Below are 22,031 nucleotides of genomic sequence, written 5' to 3'. Positions count from 1 at the left end.
GACTGAAGGCAGGAGAAGGGGACGACAGAGGACGAGATGGTTGGATGGCATCACTGACTCAATGGACATGAGTTTGAGCAAGTTTCAGGAGTCAGTGATGGACAGGGAAGCCTGGTGTGCTGCAGTCCATGTGGGTGCAAACAGTCGGACACGACTGAGTGACTGAACAACAACAAAACGGCCAACAAGGGGTTAATATCCAATCTATATGAACAGCTCATATAACATGATCATAAAAACAACTTGATTAAAAATGGGCAGAAGCCTTGATAGTTTTCAGAAGAAATGCAGGCGGCCAGCAGGCACAGGGAAAGATGCCTGCTAGTCTTCAGGAAAAGGCAAACCCAGACCACAAGGCCTCCTCACCTCACACTTGTCAGAATGGCTACCAGCAAAAAGAACACGAGTAATAAACGTTGGCAAAGATGTGGTTGGTTGATTGGAATATACATCTCATAATGTGGAAAACAGTATGGACTTCCCTTTAAATAACTAAAAGTAGGTACTATATGATCCAGCAATTCCACTCCTTGGCATATATACATCTAGAAAAGACAAAAACTCTAATTCTAAAAGACATACACGCCAATGTTCATAGGAGCGTTATTTACAATAGGCAAGACACAGAAGCAACCTAAGTGTCCATCAACATGAATGAATAAAGATGTGGTATGTATATGTATACACACACAAATAAGCCTATAATAGAATACTACTCAGCCACAAAAATAAGGTTTTACATTTGCAACAACACGGATAGACTTGGAGGGTATTATGCCAAGTGAAGTAAGTCAGAGACAAATACTGTATGATATCACTGTGGAATCAAAAAATTCAACACACTGGTGAACATAACAAAGAAAACTTCCCAATACAGTGAATAAGCCGGGCTTCCCTGGTGGCTCAGTGATAAAGAATCTGCCTGCCAATGCAGGAAACACAGGTTTGATCCCTGGGCCGGGAAGATCCCCTGGAGGAGGAAATGGCTACCTGCTCTAGTATTCTTGCCTCGAAAATCCCATGGACAGAGGAGCTTGGTGGGATACAGTCCTTGGGGTCGCAAAAAGAGTCAGACATGATAGGCAACTAAACAGCAAACTACCAGTGGGGAGAGGAAGAGGAACAATATAGGGGTAGAGGATTCGGAGGTACAAACTATTACATACAAAACAGGGTGCAAGAGTATACTGTACAACGTGGGAAATATAGCTAATATTTCATAATAACTAAATGGAGCATAGCCTTTAAACACTGTGAATCTCTACATGGTATGCTTGTAATATATCGCATAACTATACTGCAATTAAAAAAAGCTTAAGAGGCAATCAAAAAAAGAAAATCTGGAAACATTTCAAGGAAATAACCCACTAATTTATATAACTTTCTTTGCTTAGATCTGTATTTTTCACTACAGTTACTTGACTTTTTAGGTTATGGCCAATTTCTTTTCAAGATTTGAAAAAACTCCACTAGATATGAAAATACTTTTCTCAGGAATTTTTCTATGTAATGCATAAAGTTTGATAACCAGAAGGGCTCTTTGAGTTAGAGTCAGAATCAGAAAAGGCAAGGAAAGACCCGGTCACAGCTCTGACTCGTTATAATAAGGTTGATGAATGAAAATGTGAAAGTTTTCAAAATCTGTTTTGCATCTGTTATTTCCTATCAACAACATGAACTGATGAACTAAAAGGAACGAATGGACACTAGTCAGAATTACCTGAGTCTAGGATGAAGTGTATGAGAGAACCAGGCTGTTTGCCGTGCGGTCCAGTTTCCTTGACCAGGGGCCTCAGAAAGCCTGTAGAGGCAACTGCTTGGTCGTGAGGGAGTGGGAGAGACACCAGAGGCACGGATTCTGCAGACGAAGGGTACAGTGGTGGTAGGAGAAGGGATCTGGGTTGGAGACAGCTGGTTTGAAAGCCTGTAGTGACACTTTCCACCTCCATGACCCTGGGCTAGGTGCTTGACTTTTATGACCTTACATCTTTAGAAAAGGAATGATAACACCTACGTAGCAGGGCTGTTAGATTATATGAGATAATAAATGCAAAATGTTAGCACAATGCTTTGCATATTGTAGGTACTCAATAGGCATACATTAATACAGATCAGCATGGTTACTGCAGATCCAGGGAAAGATTCTCCAGTGGGTCCAATGGTTTCTTTTGACTATTTGTAGAAACATGACATAACTACCCTTACTCTCCTTTATCTCCAAGAGCACAGTTTCCATGACAGGAAATCCTAGTCTCATATTTTTAATCTTCACAGATTTAAGTGCTAACAGATTTCTTTATACATCAGATTATACTCTGATGGCTTTTTTATTCTTTAAAAAAAGGATAAAAATAGGGACTGAGAACTTCCATGATGCCATACTACAAAACTCAAGCATTTAAAATAAATGTAAAAGGAACACACAGTGATTACTAGGATGCTACATGGATTTACTAAAAAAAAAATTTAACTTATCTTTTCAGACAGGATTACTAGATTAGGTCTGGGAAGTATGACAGTTGTGGCATAAATGTACTTTCTTAGGTAGAAGCCTAGGTCTGTCTGGATGTTTTTACGATAGTGTCAAAGCGGCAGTATGGACTAGACTGAACACAGATTGACCTTGCCTCATGGGTCCTGCTCACCGTCTATCACAGGAGGCGGTAGTCAGTAGGCTCGAAGAGACTGACTGCTCAGGTCTGTCTAGTTCTTATTTGTTCAGTGATTTTCATGAAAATATGGGTGGCAAGTTCATCAAAGCTATAGATGGACTTCACTGTAAGTAAAAAAAAAATTGTCATGGATGCAAGAATTATAGCAATAAAACAAAATTAAACAGATGCAGTTCCTATGCTTATAGGTAACAAACTGGATGGCGGAATGAGGAGGTAAAATGATCTCAGCACGTGAATATAATCAAATTTAAAAGGGATGGAGGATCAGTTTGGCTTCTGGGGCAAAGATCTGGCTAAGCAACAAAACCTTGGGAAGAGACTAAGGATTTCAGTCAACAGTATGCTCGGTGACTTTCTAACAGTGTCATTCAACTTCTAAAAAAAGTTAACATGATTTTAAGTTGCATTAATAGAAGTAGGCAGGCACTAGAACAGTGTGATTCTCACTTTTTTCTCCTCCTAAATATGAATGAGAAATCGTATGAACATTTTCTCGAATCACGGACTACAGTGACTTCAGAGCAGGCTTCTAGTTCTCTTCTCGGGGTGAGGGAAAGGGGAGAGGCATGTACTGTGAAACCACACCCATCCCCTGGAGATTCTAAAAAGCTGCCCTCTAACCCCGACTTGGGCAGGTATCACTCACCCTCCCCAGGACAAGGTAATTAGTAGTCCATACCTTGAATATAACGTTTGGCTCTGGGCCTAAGACTGACGCATCCCAAGCACACCTGGTTGAAGTAAGGTGCTCACAGAACCTAATGACCGGGTGAAGGATGACGAACGTCTTCAGAGATCAGTGGCTGGCTGGCGCAGGGACTCAAAACCAAGTTCTCTGAGGAAAGGGAGATGCCTACTAAGTGCAAGGAGAACATGAGAATTATTTTCCAAAGGCTGAAGATCTGCCATGTGGAAGATGGTTTAGACATACTCTGCTGCACAAGGTAGAACAAAGGCAAGAGACACAATTCAGGAAAGAACCTTCTGGCGGTCAGCGCTGCTGGAAAGTCTGACTGGGGGAACCTGCCCGCCTAGCACAGTGAACTTCAACAGCTGTGCATATAACATTGCTAATGTGTCACTAAAAAAATGAAGAAGTGAACTTTAAAAACTTGTATTTAAAATGGAATAAACCAGAGCAGATTCAAAGTTATCTCTATGATGTGTTTCTCATTTGCTTACATTCCAATATACTTTCTGAGGGGAAGAAACAAAAGTAGGTTAGAGTGAGGGCGTTCAGAGCATCTACGGGAACACGGGGGCACATGGGAATTTTTGTGGTAAACTCTTGGGCTAGAAAACCACTCAGTGTAGACTTTTTTCTTGGTATTATAGTTGGGTGGGTGCCAGTGTTGTAAAGAATCACTTTTAAAACGTCTTTCCGTTCTACAATTTTTGTTATCTAAGTAAACATATATTTACTTAGTTCTTCCTTCCATAAATACTAAGAACATTAATATTGTCACAAAAGCCACACGTTTTTTTAAGCTTTAAGAGCTGGCAGGGGGACTTCTCCGGCGGTCTAGTGGTGAAGATGCCACGCTTCCACTGCAGGGACCATGGGCCCCACCCTGGGCTGGGGAACTACAGATCCCACATGCTGCACTGGGCGGCCAAAGAGGGAAAAAGAAGAGCTGGCAGGGGACGGATTTCACAGGCAGCTCTGGGTGCCACAGGGTCTGTCTCCCCTCTGTACACATTTCTATGTATATACACATTTTTAAGTAAGCTAAAAAAATTAGTCATTATTTTTGATTAAAGGGTTTATAAAAAAAGGCTCATTACAGATTTATTTTGAGAAAATTGATAAAACACATTATGGTTAAAGAACAGAATTTATAATAAAATGTTTAAAAGTGTTTTTTTTTCAGTCTTCCTTGGTTTGTCTGAGAGTTGGCTTGGCAGGCTGTGCAGCTATGAAATATTCATATTTGCTGAATAAACGAATGACTGAATTGTTACTAATGTTCTCACACCAGAGGAGAAATTACAAGATTGTTGGCTGCCCTGATTTGCATATTTGTATACAAAGTGAAGAAGAGGTAATCATATCTCATTTCTTTCTCAGGGAGACACAAAAAAGAAACATGAATAAATAAAATGAACTAGCTATGTTAGCCCCAATTTCCAATTTATGCCATTTCTTTTCTCTCTTTCCTATTCATTTCCCCTGTCTCCTAAAATAAAGTTCACAGAGTAAATGGTACTTACTGTCTGTGAAGTCAAGGCTGACCAATATGAGGAATGTCCGAAACAATACTATATTTTTACATTAAAAATCATTACTGAACAAACTTTTCTGGAAGAAAAATCACCATACATGTTCAGTTCTGTTGCTAAACATAGCTTAAAAGTCTGTTCAAATTGAACAGAGATCAGAAAGGCCGTTTATCTGCATTTTAGTACCATATCCTTTCCTTGGAGAATATCTAAGCCTTCAAGAAAGACTGCCGACTGGAGTGAGGTCATTACGATTAAAATGTAAAGAGTACATTTTACATTTACCTTTAGCCCAAAGTTTGGAGAAAGCGCTTACGCTGAAAGATTTTATCTTGAAGAAAAAAGTCTGGAAAGTTATATTATCTTTTTGGAAAAAGACATTACTACTTACATTTCATTTGTCTACATTGTTAGTTTCTGAACTGTTTTCTCCTACAGTCTCCTTTTTTTGGTCAGATACAATTCTAACATTTTCTATGATTAAAAGTTTTTAAAAAATAAACATATTCTAAATATAAATATGAACATAACTCTTATAACCCAGTCTGTGAATGACACGGGACAGAATTTAGATAGTCAAATGAAAAATCCTTTTAAGAAATGGAAATAGGCTGAGCGCCTACCTGCCGTTTACTGCCATGTCTGTATTATCATCTCATTATCGCATCTGACACTAGCGACCATTTGCTCCCTCCTGCCTAGATTTCATCCACCCTTTAGTTTTCATCATACTGGATTCTCTTGGTTACCAGCCTCTCCCTGCTCCTATTCAGTCTCCTCCAATGACATTTCTTCCTGAGCTCATTCAACCAATAAAGACATTTTCTAAGGTCTCTCCTTAAAGACTCTTTTTCAGTTTTTAAGCAGACAGCTCTGAACACCTTCCATACTCCGGGAGCCATGCTGAGTGCTAAGGATACAACGATGAGTGACGGAAAGTTCTGCTCTCAAGGAGCTTGCAGTCTGTTGGGAAGGAGATAACATTAAAGTAAAAACTTCAAAAAGAGTTACAGATTTTGTTAAGTGCTATACAGGAAAAAACAGAGCATAGATTAAGAGCAATACAACAAAGGGACCTTACTGAGTCTGGGGAAGGCGGCCTGAGGCAGGGGTTTGTGGGGAGCTTCACACGTGAAGGATATGCAAATAGCCAAGTGTGAGCAGAGACCCTGTGTGGAGGAGGAGGACAGCGTCATGCCAGGAGGTACAGAAGGGCGCCATCAGGGACGAGCACAAGCAATGGAGGGGAGGAGGTAGTGAGAGTACATTACACAGGGCCTTGAGGCCCGCCCCTGCCCTCGAGGTTTCAAATCTCAGCTCCAGGCCAAAGACCCTAGGACTATCTCCATTTGTTGGCACCAGTCCTAAACTTCTGACTGCTGGCTGGACATTTACACGTCCACACTCTCATGCCACCTCATTGTCTTTGGACTACTGCAATGGTCTCCTAACTTTCTGTCCAGGTGCAAACCCACCTAAGCCGATCAGAGAAAGCAGGGAGCACCACGTTCAAACTAGCAGCAGAGAGGGAGTGAGTACAGTGGGTCTATGAAAATCAGCAGGATGGCAATAGCTCAGCAGCACGCAGTCTCAGAACGTAGGATTCCCTTTGATCCATACTGCTTTGAGTAATAGTGAAAACAAAACAAAAGAACACCACCTCAAAATCCAAAACCCCAGACAAATGAGAACCTTCCCAAATTCTTAAATATCAATATTTGATAAATACTGAAAATCACATAAGGTAAAAATGAACTACTACAATTATATATTAAAAATACATGACAGCATCATTTTAGGAAGTACATAATTTATTACATGTGAGTTCATAATAAAACGGATACTTGGGAACTTTAAAAATGAGTTATGAGTAACAGATGTGAAATTCTCAAATCCTGAAGCCTGAAATACTAAAATTCTTGCATTAAAAAAAAAAAAAACTCTTTCTCATGATTAGCATAGTTTGAAAATTATGATGCTTTTCCAAGGGAAAAAGGAGGAATTAAAAAATAGACACGTTGATGAAGGCAATGCGTTCTTCCCAGCTGGCTTTATTCTCCACTGAAGCTCAATATCGGATTATCTTTTCTTTACTTAAAGGAAGCTGTCACTCTTCTGTTTTACAATAACCCTCCAAACAGAATGGAAAACGCTTGTGCAAAATGACCCTCTATGCAGGTTTTACCATTTTAATACACTTCTGGTCAACCGCTTCCCCAATTCTAGGGTTCTGTGAGTGAACGCTGAATAATTTTAAATATTTTCCAGATTCATCATGGAGGCTGCTTTTCTTCTCTGCACTGTAATCGCACTGAGCTGCAATTGAAATGAACAATCAGTAAGTAGTTAACTTTTTCTATGGAAAATCTTAGACTAGTACAAAGTGTAACGCATCACAACTTAAAATTACTGGAAATAACTTTATTGTAAGGCGTCTTGTAAGAGGTCACTTTTTGTGTTCATTTCTCTTTTACTCTTGAGACTTTAAAATGATTACACTAGAGATATGTGTGTCAAGTATGACTTTCCATAGCTCAGTGATATACTTACAATTTCAAAACATATTTAATGGATGGATGAAAGGTATCTAGATAAACGTTAACCAGGAAAGAGACTAGAACACAAACTAAGTGCAAGCCAGCACAGTGCAGGGCTGATAATAAAAAGATGATGACAGGTCATAACAAGTCTACTGAGAAAATAATCCTTAAACATTAAGTTGGAACTGATGACATAGACACAAGGTGAAAAATATCTAATAGTACAAAAGAGCACACAGCATAAAGGAAGTCTTCCCATCTCCCTCCTTCATTCCACATCCCTCTTTCCAGGTACAACCACCACTTCCAGCCTCTAAACAAATTTCGTAAAGTATCCTACATGAGAATATATGCACATTATTGCTTCACTTTTTTTGAAGAATGATAAAGTACTCTACACAGCTTTCATTGTTTCCCCTACTAAACAGTCTACTTTATTCCATCTGTCTTTTATCTTCTGTGCACTCTGTTCTACTGCAGCACTTCTTTTTGGTTGTTGTTGATTACCTACTCTGTTTAGAATATGAGCCTTTTATCATATACTGCAACTATTTTTCTCGGTTTGTCACTGATGTTACTTTTGTATGCAGAAATGTGAAATCGTACATAGTCACATTAGTTTATTTTCATAGTTTCTAGGTTTTGTGTCACCACGCTGGTTTTTAAAAATCCCATACAGTGAAAAGAACACCATGCGGCATTCAGTAGTTTAGAGTGATACACTCTAACCGTCTCTACCATTGCCCCAAGACGGATGAAGGCCCTACAGAAAACGCTGATCAGAATAGCACGTTCCGAGCATGACTCAATGACTACAGCGCAGGGTTTGTGCTGAGCCAATGAGGAGAGGCTGGACTGCCTGAGTAAAGACAACATGTAAGAGACAACAATAATCTTTTAACCCCTTTACTTCACTGAATATCAAGCCCTTGAACGTGAATGTGAAGTCACTCAGTCGTGTCTGACTCTTTGCGACCCCATGGATTGAAGCCTACCAGGCTCCTCTGTCCATGGGATTTTCCAGGCAATAGTACTGGAGTGGATTGCCATTTCCTTCTCCAAGGGATCTTCCCAACCCAGGGATCGAACCCGGGTCTCCAGTATCATAGACAAACGCTTTACCATCTAAGCCACCAGGGAAGTCCCTTAGCAGGATATTATTTCTAACAGCAGTTCCCAATTTCTGGAAGAATATAATAGGAAAGTTAGAAAGGATTCAGAGAAGGCAAAGATAAAGATTTTTAAAAATTGAATATATGTCTTAGAAACAAAGTTTATGAGTTGAATACTTTTAAAATAGAAAAAAAAAAAATACTAACCCCAGGGAATAAATTCCTCTTTGTGTTTGGGGAAAATGGTCAATGATTACTTTCTGTCTTCAAATGACAACAGAATGGCAGGAACAAAAAATTTAAGGAAAAATCTGTAAGGCAGTTACTGACAAAATATTTTTAAAAAGGCTCACAAAGAGATTAGGAGAATCTGCCATTGGAGAGTTTAAATAACAGGAGAAATATCAGCATAGACTGTTGAGGTTTAATGCTGTTGGGAAGGGGATGGGAGTAGATGCCAACTGGATTATATCATCAAGGTTCTGTAACCCGACCCTTGTTACTGTCCAACTTCAGGGAGCTGGTTTTCAGTTCAGTCAGTTTAGTCGCTCAGTCATGTCCAACTCTTTGCGACCCCATGAATCGCAGAACGCCAGGCCTCCATGTCCATCATCATCTCCTGGAGTTCACTCAGACTCACGTCCATCGAGTCCTTGATGCCATCCAGCCATCTCATCCTGGGTCGTCCCTTTCTCCTCCAGCCCCCAATCCCTCCCAGCATCAGAGTCTTTTCCAATGAGTCAACTCTTTGCATGAGGTGGCCAAAGTACTGGAGCTTCAGCTTTAGCATCATTCCTTCCCAGGAATGATGAAATCCCAGGGTTGATCTCCTTCAGAATGGACCGGTTGGATCTCCTTGCAGTCCAAGGGACTCTCAAGAGTCTTCTCCAATACCACAGTTCAAAAGCATCAATTCTTCGGTGCTCAGCCTTCTTGACAGTCCAACTCTCACATCCATACATGACCACAGGAAAAACCAGAGCCTTGACTAGACGGACCTTAGTCGGCAAAGTAATGTCTCTGCTTTTGAATATACTATCTAGGTTGGTCATAACGGCAAAATGATAGGATACCAAAAGAGGAACTCCCCAGGTCATTAGGTGCCCAATATGCTACTGGAGATCAGTGGAGAAATAACTTCGGAAAGAATGAAGGGATGGAGCCAAAGCAAAAACAATACCCAGTTGTGGATGTGACTGGTGATAGAAGCAAGATCCGATGCTGTAAATAGCAATATTGCATAGGAACCTGGAATGTCAGGTCCACGAATCAAGGCAAATTGGAAGTGGTCAAACAAGAGAAGGCAAGAGTGAACATCGACATTCTAGGAATAAGCAAACTAAAATGGACTGGAATGGGTGAATTTAACTCAGATGACCACTGTATCTACTACTGTGGGCAGGAATCCCTCAGAAGAAATGGAGTAGCCATCATGGTCAACAAAAGAGTCCAAAATGCAGTACTTGGATGCAATCTCAAAAATGACAGAATGATCTCTGTTCGTCTCCAAGGCAAACCATTCAATATCACAGTTATCCAAGTCTATGCCCCAACCAGTAACTCTGAAGAAACTGAAGTTGAACGGTTTTATGAAGACCTACAAGGCCTTTTAGAACTAACACCCAAAAAAGATGTCCTTTTCATGATAGGGGACTGGAATGCAAAAGTAGGAAGTCAAGAAACACCTGGAGTAACAGGCAAATATGGCCATGGAATGTGGAAAGAAGCAGGGCAAAGTCTAATAGAGTTTTGCCAAGAAAATGCACTGGTCACAGCAAATACCCTCTTCCAAGAACACAAGAGAAGACTCTACACATGGACATCACCAGATGGTCAACACTGAAATCAGATTGATTATATTCTTTGCAGCCAAAGATGGAGAAGCTCTATACAGTCAACAAAAACAAGACCAGGAACTGAACCAACTGAAACAAAGACCAACTGAACAAGACCAGGAATTTGTGGCTCAGATCATGAACTCCTTATTGCCAAATTCAGACTTAAATTGAAGAGAGTAGGGAAAACTGCTAGACCATTCAGGTATGACCTAAATCAAATCCCTTATGATTATACAGTGGAAGTGAGAAATAGATTTAAGGGCCTAGATCTGATAGATAGAGTGCCTGATGAACTATGGATGGAGGTTCGTGACATTGTACAGGAGATAGGGATCAAGACCATCCCCATGGAAAAGAAATGCAAAAAAGCAAAATGGCTGTCTGGGGAGGCCTTACAAATAGCTGTGAAAAGAAGAGAGGCGAAAAGCAAAGGAGAAAAGGAAAGATATAAGCATCTGAATGCAGAGTTCCAAACAATCGCAAGAAGAGATAAAGCCTTCTTCAGCAATCAATGCAAAGAAATAGAGGAAAACAACAGAATGGGAAAGACTAGAGATCTCTTCAAGAAAATTAGAGATCCCAAGGGAACATTTCATGCAAAGATGGGCTTGATAAAGGACAGAAATGGTATGGACCTAACAGAAGCAGAAGATATTAAGAAGAGGTGGCAAGAATACATGGAAGAACTGTACAAAAAAGATCTTCATGATCTGGATAATCATGATGATGTGATCACTAATCTAGAGCCAGACATCTTGGAATGTGAAGTCAAGTGGGCCTTAGAAAGCATCACTATGAACAAAGCTAGTGGAGGTGATGGAATTCCAGTTGAGCTGTTTCAAATCCTGAAAAAATGATGCTGTGAAAGTACTGCACTCAATATGCCAGCAAGTTTGGAAAACTCAGCAGTGGCCACAGGACTGGAAAAGGTCAGTTTTCATTCCAATCCCAAAGAAAGGCAATGCCAAAGAATGCTCAAACTACTGCACAATTGCACTCATCTCACATGCTAGTAAAGTAACGCTCAAAATTCTCCAAGCCAGGCTTCAGCTATACGTGAACCGTGAACTCCCTGATGTTCAAGCTGGTTTTAGAAAAGGCAGAGGAACCAGAAATCAAATTGCCAACATCCGCTGGATCATGGAAAAAGCAAGAGAGTTTCAGAAAAACATCTATTTCTGCTTTACTGACTATGCCAAATCCTTTGACTGTGTGGATCACAAGAAACTGTGGAAAATTCTGAAAGAGATGGGAATACCAGACCACCTAACCTGCTTCTTGAGAAATCTGTATGCAGGTCAGGAAGCAGGACATGGAACAACAGACTGGTTCCAAATAGGAAAAGAAGTACATCAAGGCTGTATATTGTCACCCTGCTTATTTAACTTCTATGCAGAGTACATCATGAGAAACGCTGGACTGGAAGAAACACAAGCTGGAATCAAGATTGCTGGGAGAAATATCAATAACCTCAGATATGCAGATGACACCACCCTTATGGCAGAAAGTGAAGAGGAGATAAAAAGCCTCTTGATGAAAGTGAAAGAGGAGAATTAAAAAGTTGGCTTAAAGCTCAACATTCAGAAAACAAAGATCATGGTATCAGGTCTATCACTTCATGGGAAATAGATGGGGAAACAGTAGAAACAGTGTCAGACTTCATTTTTTTGGGCTCCCAAATCACTGCAGATGGTGATTGGAGCCATGAAATTAAAAGATGCTTACTCCTTGGAAGAAAAGTTATGACCAACCTAGATAGTATATTCAAAAGCAGAGCTGGTTTTAAGTAGGCATTTTCTTTACCACAGGGCTTCCCCTGTGGCTTAGCTGGTAAAAAAATCTGCCTGCAATGCAGGAGACCTGGGTTTGATCCCTGGTTGGAAGATCCCCTGGAGAAGGGAACAGCTACCCACTCCAGTATTCTGGCCTGCCATGGATTGTATAGTTCATTGGGTTGCAAAGAGTCGGACACAACTGAGCAACTTTCACTTTCTTTACCATGGTCCTTAAAAAAGATAAACTTGAAGCTTTAAAGACTGTGATGTAGAAATTTAATTTCTATGTATCTAATTACCTATTTACCACCCAATGACCATGCTAAGAGCTTTATATGTGTTAACTCCTTTGATCTTTCAATAACTCTATCAGGGAGGTGTTATTATCCTAAACATGAACAGACTGAGGCTTAGAGATGTTGAACCTGCCCAAGGTCACATGGCTAATTAATGGTATGAGGTTATTTGCCGGACACCAAAATACCTCCACTCAAGACACTGCCCTGAACATGTTGGCGCCTGTAACCTTATAATCTAAATGAATAAATGAATTCTTAAATAATGAGCTCATCCTTCAGTCCATAATTTCATAAGAAATTAAACTTACCTGATAAAACTATAATTACTTTTAAGAAGGAAAGGTAACAGAAGGGCAAGTTATGATTGGATTTTGAGAGCCATGCCATGCTCATACCAGAAGCAGATTAACCAAAAAAATCTATAAATATCACAAACTGAATTCCGTGAGTATTTAGGGTTAATTGCTTTACTATATATGAAATTATAGAATAATTCTATAATTCCAAGAACAATGCTAATTATTAGACTAATAATATCTAAGAATAATGTTAATTTTGATCAAAACAGTAAATTTATAACCAAATATAATTAATAATACACTTGGTTTGTTTCTAACTAAACTATCTGTTTCCAGCCTATCTTATAATCACTAAACTCCTCTCGTTTTGTTCCTAACAGGAGAGACTATTTGCTCCTACTTTAGAACAAATGGCCCATTTCATTTACGTGATATGTGAGCATTACGAGTAACTGCCCCTTATTATTGCATGGAAGTTCTGCATTTTCTACTCTATTTTCCATTGGACAACTTTTATGTGGTATTTGAGATTTATATGGTCACATACAAATGTCCATTAAATGAAGTTAAACCTATAAGCTAGCCAATTTTTTTTTAATTTAAAAACTGCAATAAAAACAGTTAGTGCAATTTAGAACACTATATTCAAAGCAATGTAATTCAGTTTCAAATCTGTCAGTGAATACCTGCCTAGTTTTCGGCAGAACATAATTCTAGAGCAGTGCTTACTGTGAGACTGTGAGAGTTGCTCTATATGATGCTGGCAAATATGACAGTCATGGCTTCATGCAGCTTTTGAGCATCTGAAATCTGACTAGTGTGAGGATTTCAATTTAATTGACTTAAATTTAAACAGCTGCTAGTGGCTACAGCTATCCATATTGGACAGCACAGTTCTAGATTCAGGTGATGTTTATTTCTGTTTCTAAAGTTTACTTTTTCAATCTCAAATATTAAAGAAACTAATTTTAAGTAGCTTAGTCAAATAAAAATAAAATACTAGTTCTCTGGAAACTATTGAGGAATGTTTTTAATCTGTGACTTACTCAGACTCTCATCATCCAGGCATAATGAGGCTGCTTCCTACCTGCTGGGAGGCCGAAGCAGCTCTCTGTTCCGCTTCACTCAGTCGCCTCTGAAGTCTGTTGGATTTTTCCTGATGCTCTAGAATTAACTTTTCATTCTATTAAGGGGAAATATAAGACAAGTTAGAGATCTGTACGTGGCATGGAGGTGTTTCATGGAATCATCAATGAAAAATCTGAACATCATTTTATCACTTACAAAATGCAATGACAATGTATCTCCAAATTCTTATTTTTCAAGTTATGAACGCCAAAGCTCAAAGCTGGTTTTACACTATGACTAAATTGGTGTCCTCCCTGGCCACCCCCCCACCCCCCACCGCTGTCACAAACCACCAAAGAAAGGGAATTAAATCCAAAGCAAAGTGAACCTGAAGTTAAGACGAGGACGTTCAGTTTGAGATGCTAGAAAACTGCTCTCCTGTCACCTGCGAGTGTGAGAGCACAGACCTGGGCCTCACAAGCAGAGTGTCATGAGGGGTGGGCTGAGTCTGACACTGCATTTTTGTCAGGCTCTGGGGTGATGCGGACACTGTTGGCTGGGGCGCTCGGAACCACTGTGCTCGCAGAGCTTCCAGGGAAGTGGTGACATGGTGCACACATTATTGAAGTCAAGGAGCAGAAAATACTCATTCCAGAAATCCTGATTTTTACAGAATTAGACTTATCTTAGGGCTTCCCTGGTGGCTCAGCAGTAAAGAATCTGCCTGCAATGCAGGAGATCCAGGTTGATCCCTGGGTCAGGAAGATCCCTTGGAGAAGGGAATGGCAACCCACGCCAGTATTTAGCCTAGAGAATCCCATGGACAGAGGAGCCTGCTGGGCTACAGTCAATGGGGTCACAAAGAGTCAGATACAACTGAGCGACTAAAATTTGCACTATTGAGACTTATCTTAAATGATTTACATGCTTAAGTGAAGTTGCTCAGTCGTGTCTGACTTTTTGTGACCTCATGGACTATTTCTCAGTCCATGAGATTTTCCAGGCAAGAGTACTAGAGTGGGTTGCCATTCCCTTCTCCAGGGGATCTTTCCGACCCAGGGACTGAAGCCAGGTCTCCTGCATTGTAGGCAGACGCTTTACCCTCTGAGCCACCAGGGAAGCCCTGCTGATATGCTGAAAGCATTACTTAAAAAAGAGAAGGTGGGGTTTCCCTGGTGGCTCATTGGTAAAGAAACTGCCTGCAATGCAGGAGAAAGTGAAAGTGAAGCTGCTCAGTTGTGTCCGACTCTTTGCGACCCCGTGGACTGTAGCCCACCAGGCTCCTCCGTCCATGGGATTCTCCAGGCAAGAGTGCTGGAGTGGGTTGCCATTTCCTTCTCCAGGGGATCTTCTCAACCCAGGAATCGAACCCGGGTCTCCCGCATTGCAGGCAGATACTTTACCGTCTTCCCTGGTAGCTCTCCTGCAATGCAGGAGACATGGGTTTAATCCCTGGGTCAGGAAGATCCTCTGGAGAAGAAAATAACAACCCACTCCAGTATTCTTGCCTAGAACATCCCATGGATAGAGAAGCCTGGAGGGTCAGGCACAATTTAGTGACTAAAACAACAACAAACAACAGTAATAAAAGGAGAAGAAATCTTTTCCAAGTTTCCCAATACATCTGCATATATCAGAGGGTATCAGGGTAAACGGAGTTATTAAGGCACTAGTAGGGGTTGTGTTATATTTAAAGAAACACCCTGAAGCCCTTATCCCCTCGGCTATGGATGCAACCTTACTTGGAGTAGGTTCTTTGTTGATGACTAAGTTAAGATGAAGTCATTAGGGTGGGTTCTAATCCAATATGACTGGTGTCTTCATAAGAAGGGGAAATTCGGACATAGAGACTGACATGAACAAAGCGAAGAACATAGGAAGACACCATCAGCAAGACAAGGAATGCCTAAGGCCACTGGAAGTGAGGAGGGAGGCCTGAACAGACTGTCCCCTGGGGAAGTCAGAAGGAACCAGAGCTGCTGTCTTCCTGAGTCTGGACTTCCGGCCTCCAGAACTGTGAGTCAGCCAGTATCTGCTGACTGAGTCACCCCAGCCCTTCTTCCTCTGTTAGAGCAGCCTCAGGCAACTACACAGGCATCATGACTGTCAATCTGTCACAACACGGTGTAATGCAGACAAGTGCAAGCAATCTATCAATTAAAAAATGTATTAGCCTTCTCCACGCTTAACTACTAGCCTAAAAAAAAAAGTCTGTGCACACAGAATTATTATATAGTTTTTTTGAACTAGATAGTTCCTGTGTCCCAACATACAAGTGATAAGAGTGAATGTCATGCCTAGTAACACAAAATACTGAAATAACAGTATCCTGTTAAAATGTGCTTATTCTATATCTTATTGTGCCCAAAAGCAAAATTAAATTGTATGAAGAGAACTCTATTAGCTGCTCCAATTTACCAAGATGTTTAAATATGTAGTCTTAAATTTAAGAGGCACATCATTAACATTAGAGAAAACCTGAGGAAAAACTGCCATCCTCTATACTAATCATTTTCATAGTTACAATCAGATGATATATAAGGTACATATTTCTGTGCTGCTACCATAATGGTGAAGGCAGAGTCCAGATTAGATAAACCATAATATATGCAACTGTTCTTTTTCTAACTGATCATTTGAATTGCTTTTGATCTTCCAAAAAAATTAACATTACTGTGTTGAATATTTTCCTTAAAATTTTTTTTTCATATTTTAAATTATTTCCTTAGGACAGATTCCTTGAAGGGGGAGCTACATCAAAGAGTATTTTAATGGCTCTGGTCTAATTGTTTTCTAAATTTCTCATGTCAATTTATATGCTATAAGACTGAAGGGCAATGACTTCACTAATACTCCTATGGAAGGCCATAGAGAGCTAGTGGGCCATACAGCCTGTTAATGAAATTCCAAGAAATATGTCAGAAGTTTAAACATCAAATAAAGAAGTAGAGTTCTAGAAAGTTCTAATTATAATCTAGAAATTATTTAACCCTTTTTCTTCAACAAAAACAACCATAAACCCTTGTTAACTTTAGTTCTAAAGCATTAATGTAAAGGAATGCTTTCATATATTCCAGTAGGCAAAAGTATTTCCTACATGTCTTTTCTGATGGATTAAAACAAAATTAGTGGAACTGGGTTAGACATGCACAGAAATAAGGAGGATCCTAACACTTCTGAAACAGCACAAGCTATACTGGTGAAATTGAAACAGGAGCTCTGTCATTTAAATATGATGAATCACTGATGTCTAAAGCTTTTATTCGCATTATATTATGTGTGGACTTTTAGTGTTATGTATGATTTCTGCAAGAAATACTCACATCCGCATGGTCATTTCCAAGTAGAGAATTAATTTGGACTTGGCTCAGGTAAGATTCTATAGCATGCACTTCCCAGGAGGGCCATTATCTTACCTCAACTACCTTTTCATTTGCCATTTCCAGCTGAGAAAGCAGCTCTTGGGTATGAAGTTTCTGTCGACTCAGCTCACTCCTATTAATCAAGAGAGAGGAAAAAGAAAAGAAGAAAAAACCATTACTATAACTGTCCACAAACCTAACAAAATAGAATCTTTATTGGTGAGGTACATGTTCATGTTCTGAACAAAAAATATCTTGTGTGCAAAATAAAAGTTGCTTACTAACAGGCCATATCGGGAATGACTCATTTCTTTGTAAAATACACATATATTCTGGAGAGTGGTAGTACAACAGCGAGAATACACTTACCACTACTGAACTGTTCACTTAAAATAGATTGAGATGGTAAATTTTACAATTTAAATAAAGGTTAAAATTGTCCATTTTATATTAGGTATATTTTACCACAATAAAAAAATCAAACCTCCCCTCACATATTTCAAAAGTGCCAAAGTATCCCTTATGTCACTATCTTGAGATATTATTTGGCATTAAAATAAAAGTATATTCATATTAAACATACAGTATTTGTTGTTTTTAATGTTCATATATAGCGCTTCTTAGAGAGGCTCAATTCTTGGAAATTTAAGATAATGTTAATCACTCCAAACACCATTTCAGCTTAGTATATTCAGGATTAAAATATAAGTTTTGGTTGTTATTTGCTTTATCTTATGCATTCATATCCTTTATGCTTTATTAGATAGAATTATGCACATAAGTGTCATCTTTTTGTTGTTGTTGTTCACATATAAGCATTATATTCTCTTTGGCCAAAGATAATCTCAAAAGTCCCAGGTTAGAAGCAGATACAAAGGAGACTTTAAAATAACTTTTACAAGATCAAATTAGTCTCTGAGTATTAAAATAGTTCATTCAGGACTGGTTTTTATCCTCTGACCTTACTTCTGCTTCTAAAATAAATTAGTAGATTAACACTGCCAGTTATGAGCCTAAAAACCTGGTAAGTCCTGCAAGTGTCCTATATTTGAATGGATAGTTGTTAAAATCAGCAAGCTATTTGTTATAAATACATAGGATAGAACAAAAAATGTCTACAAATCAATTTCACAAATGTCTACTGAACACTCTAGCATGTGGTGTAAGAACCTACAGACTAATGGGAAATGGCTTATTCCTACTCAGTGGCTTCATCAGCACAGGTCAGGTCACTGACAATGAGGAGCTTGAGCACTGGGCACTGAGTGCATGACAGACAAACTCAAATGTTTCACCTTAGCTAATTTTGGTGGTAACAATACCAGGTGGTGCTGGTGGTAGAGAATCCACCTGCCAATGCAGGAGACATACGAGATGCTGGTTTGATCCCTGGCTCAGGAAGATCCCTTGAAGGAGGAAAGGGCAACCTGCTCCAGTATTCTTGCCTGGAAATTTCGATTGACAGAGGAGCCTGGTGGGCTACAGTCCATGGGGTCGCAAAGAGTCAGACATGACTGAGCATGCATGCACACGTATGACAATAAGGTAGGATAAACTGCTGTGCTTAAAGTATCTTACGGGCTTCCCAGGTGGCACTAGTGGTAAAGAACCCACCTGCCACTGCAGGTTAGATGTTAAGAGGCATGGGTTAAATTACTATTACTCCTCACCATAACAAAGAAAAGCAAAATGACTAATGTGGCCAGCCTTCTGGGCTGAATGTATTTAAACGGTATGCACATCAGTGCTAATGAGAAATAACCTCTGAGTACTGTGGAGAGGAAGACGATATAGTGATCATATTTATAAAGTTGGCCAACACTCAGATTATACAATACCTTTTCAGACAACACCTACTGCATGATTTGATACCTATGCTATTTGCTTACCCATGACAATTTATTTGAATAATACAAATAATTTCTAATAATTACTATTAGATAGTAATAATTTCTCAAAAAATTTAGGATCACAATGATACAAATTATTAACTTTAAAAAAATGCATTTATTTTTAATTGGAGGATAACTGCTTTACAATGTTGTGTTAGTTTCTGCATATAACAACATGAATCAGCCATCAGTTCAGTTCAGTTCAGTTCAGTCGTTCAGTCATGTCTGACTTTTTGCGACCCCATGAACCGCAGCACACTAGGCCTCCCTGTCTATCACCAGCTGCTAGAGTCTACCCAAACCCATGTCCATTGAGTCGGTGATGCCATCCAACCAACTCATCCTCTATTGTCCCCTTCTCCTGCCTTCAATCTTTCCCAGCATCAGGGTCTTTTCAAATGAGTCAGCTCTTTGCATGAGGTGGCCAAAGTATTGGAGTTTCAGCTTCAACATCAGTCTTTCCAATGAACACCCAGGACTGATCTCCTTTTGGATGGACTGGTTGGATCTCCTTGCAGTCCAAGGGACTCTCAAGAGTCTTCTCCAACACCACAATTCAAAAACATCAATTCTTCGGTGCTCAGCTTTCTTTATAGTCCAACTCTCACATCCATACAGGACCACTGGAAAAACCATAGCCTTGACTAGACGGACCTTTGTTGACATAGCCATAGATACACATATATCCCCTCCATCTTGAACAAATTATTAACTTTAAGTTCCTTTTCATCTGTGTAAATGTCTATTCTATTGTGTATCAAGCAGTCACCCTCACTGGACAGTGAGCAACACTGCTCTCCACCAAGAAAGTGGAGATAACGGTAATGGTAGTAATAATAGCAAACATTCCTCTGCTTACTCTGTGTGGTGGTGCTAGTGATAAAAAAACTCACCTGCCAATGCAGGAGATATAACAGACATGGGTTAGATCCTTGGGTTGCGAAGATCCTCTGTAGGAGGGCATGACAATGCACTCCAGCACTCTAGTATTCTTGCTTGGAGAATCCAATGGATAGAGGAGCCTGGCAGGCTACAGTCCATAGGTCGCAGAGTCAGATATGACTGAAGTGACTTAGCACATCACTATTCTAAATACTCTAAACTAAAAAGGTCAGTTTTCATTCCAATTCCAAAGAAATGCAATGCCAAAGAATGCTCAAACTACTGCACAATTGCACTCATCTCACACACTAGTAAAGTAACGCTCAAAATTCTCCAAGCCAGGCCTCAGCAATACGTGAATGTTGAACCTCCAGATGTTTAAGCTAGATTTAGAAAAGGCAGAGGAACCAGAGATCAAATTGCCAACATCCGAGGGATCATCGAAAAAGCGATAAAGTTCCAGAGAAACAGCTATTTCTGCTTTATTGAGTATGCTAAAGCTTTTGACTGTGTGGATCACAACAAACTGTGGAAAATTCTGACCTGCCTCTTGAGAAAATCTGTATGCAGGTCAGGAAGCAACAGTTAGAACTGGACATGGAACAACAGACTGGTTCCAAATTGGGAAAGCAGTATGTCAAGGCTGTATATTGTCACCCTGCTTATTTAACTTATATGCAGAGTACATCATGAGAAACACTGGACTGGAAGAAACACAGTCTGGAATCAAGATTGCCGGGAGAAATATCAATAACCTCAGATATGCAGATGACACCACCCTTATGGCAGAAAGTGAAGAAGAACTAAAGAGCCTCTTGATGAAAGTGAAAGAGGAGAGTGAAAAAGTTGGCTTAAAGCTCAACATTCAGAAAACGAAGATCATGGCATCTGGTCCCATCACTTCATGGCAAATAGATAGGGAAACAGTGGAAACAGTGTCAGACTTTATTTTTTTTGAGCTCGAAAAACACTGCAGATGGTGACTGCAGCCACGAAATTAAAAGAGGTTTACTCCTTCAAAGAAAAGTTATGATCAACCTAGAAAGCATATTGGAGAAGGCAATGGCAACCCACTCCAGTACTATTGCCTGGAAACTCCCATGGACTGAGGAGCCTGGTAGGCTGCAGTCCATGGGGTCGCATAGAGTCGGACATGACTGAGCGACTTCCCTTTCACTTTTCACTTTCATGCACTGGAGAAGGAAATGGCAACCCATTCCAGTATTCTTGCCTGGAGAATCCCAGGGACGCAGGAGCCTGGTAGGCTGCCGTCTATGGGGTCACACAGAGTCGAACACGACTGAAGCAACTTAGCAGTAGCAGCAGCAGCAGCAGCCAGCATATTAAAAAGCAGAGACATTACTTTGCCAACAAAGGTCCATCTAGTCAAGGCTATGGTTCTTCCAGTAGTCATGTATGGATGTGAGAGTTGGATTATAAAGAAAGCTGAGTGCCAAAGAATTGATGCTGTTGAAATGTGGTGTTGGAGAAGATGCTTTAGAGTCCCTTGGAGTGCAAGGAGATCCAAGCAGTGCATCCTAAAGGAAATCAGTCCTGAATATTCACTGGAAGGACTGATGTTGAAGCTGAAACTCCAGTACTCTGGTCACCTGATGCGAAGAACTGACTCATTTGAAAAGACCCTGATGCTGGGAAAGATTGAAGGTGGAGGAGAAGGGGACAACATAGGATGAGATGGTTGGATGGCATCACCGACTCAATGGACATGAGTTGGAGTAAACTCCGGGAATTGGTGATGGACAGGGGGAGCCTGGCGTGCTGCAGTCCATGGGGTCGCAAAGAGTTGGACATAACTGAGTGAATGAACTGAACTCTAAGTGCTTTATATAAACTAATTCTCTAGCTTTCATAATAACCCTGTGAGATGCCCGTTTTTACACACAAGATGGTTTAGAGGCAGAGGCATTTACAAATCAAGTTAAGTAACTTGCCTGGAGTCACACAGCTAGTCAGCTGAGAGTCAGGATTGGAAAACCAGGCCCTTTGATTCCAGTCTGTGCTCTTAGCCTCTCCCCTGTACTGTGCACCATGGCAGGCAACTGCTGAAT

General features: G+C 40.1%; 1 protein-coding gene across 2 annotated transcripts in view; it reads right to left on the bottom strand.

The window, feature by feature from the left end:
* Positions 1–6,688: 6,688 nt before the first annotated feature.
* SCLT1 (sodium channel and clathrin linker 1) overlaps positions 6,689–22,031 on the bottom strand; it is a 245,289-nt gene continuing 229,946 nt past the window's right edge. Inside the window, exons 19-21 of one of the 2 annotated variants that reach the window (XM_040250523.1) lie at positions 17,243–17,321; positions 13,805–13,941; positions 6,689–7,211 (exon numbers count right to left, since the gene is read on the bottom strand). In XM_040250523.1, the coding sequence (XP_040106457.1) occupies positions 13,816–13,941; positions 17,243–17,321 (205 nt within the window). In that variant the 3' untranslated portion in view covers positions 6,689–7,211; positions 13,805–13,815. The remainder of the gene's footprint in view (positions 7,212–13,804; positions 13,942–17,242; positions 17,322–22,031) is intronic. The other variant, XM_040250522.1, reaches the window with a different exon arrangement.

Source organism: Oryx dammah, unplaced genomic scaffold (assembly GCF_014754425.2).
Source record: "Oryx dammah isolate SB20612 unplaced genomic scaffold, SCBI_Odam_1.1 HiC_scaffold_12, whole genome shotgun sequence".
NCBI classification, from domain to species: domain Eukaryota; kingdom Metazoa; phylum Chordata; class Mammalia; order Artiodactyla; family Bovidae; genus Oryx; species Oryx dammah.
The sequence above is the reverse complement of the archived record's forward strand: the minus strand, read 5'-3'. Positions and strand labels throughout refer to the sequence as shown.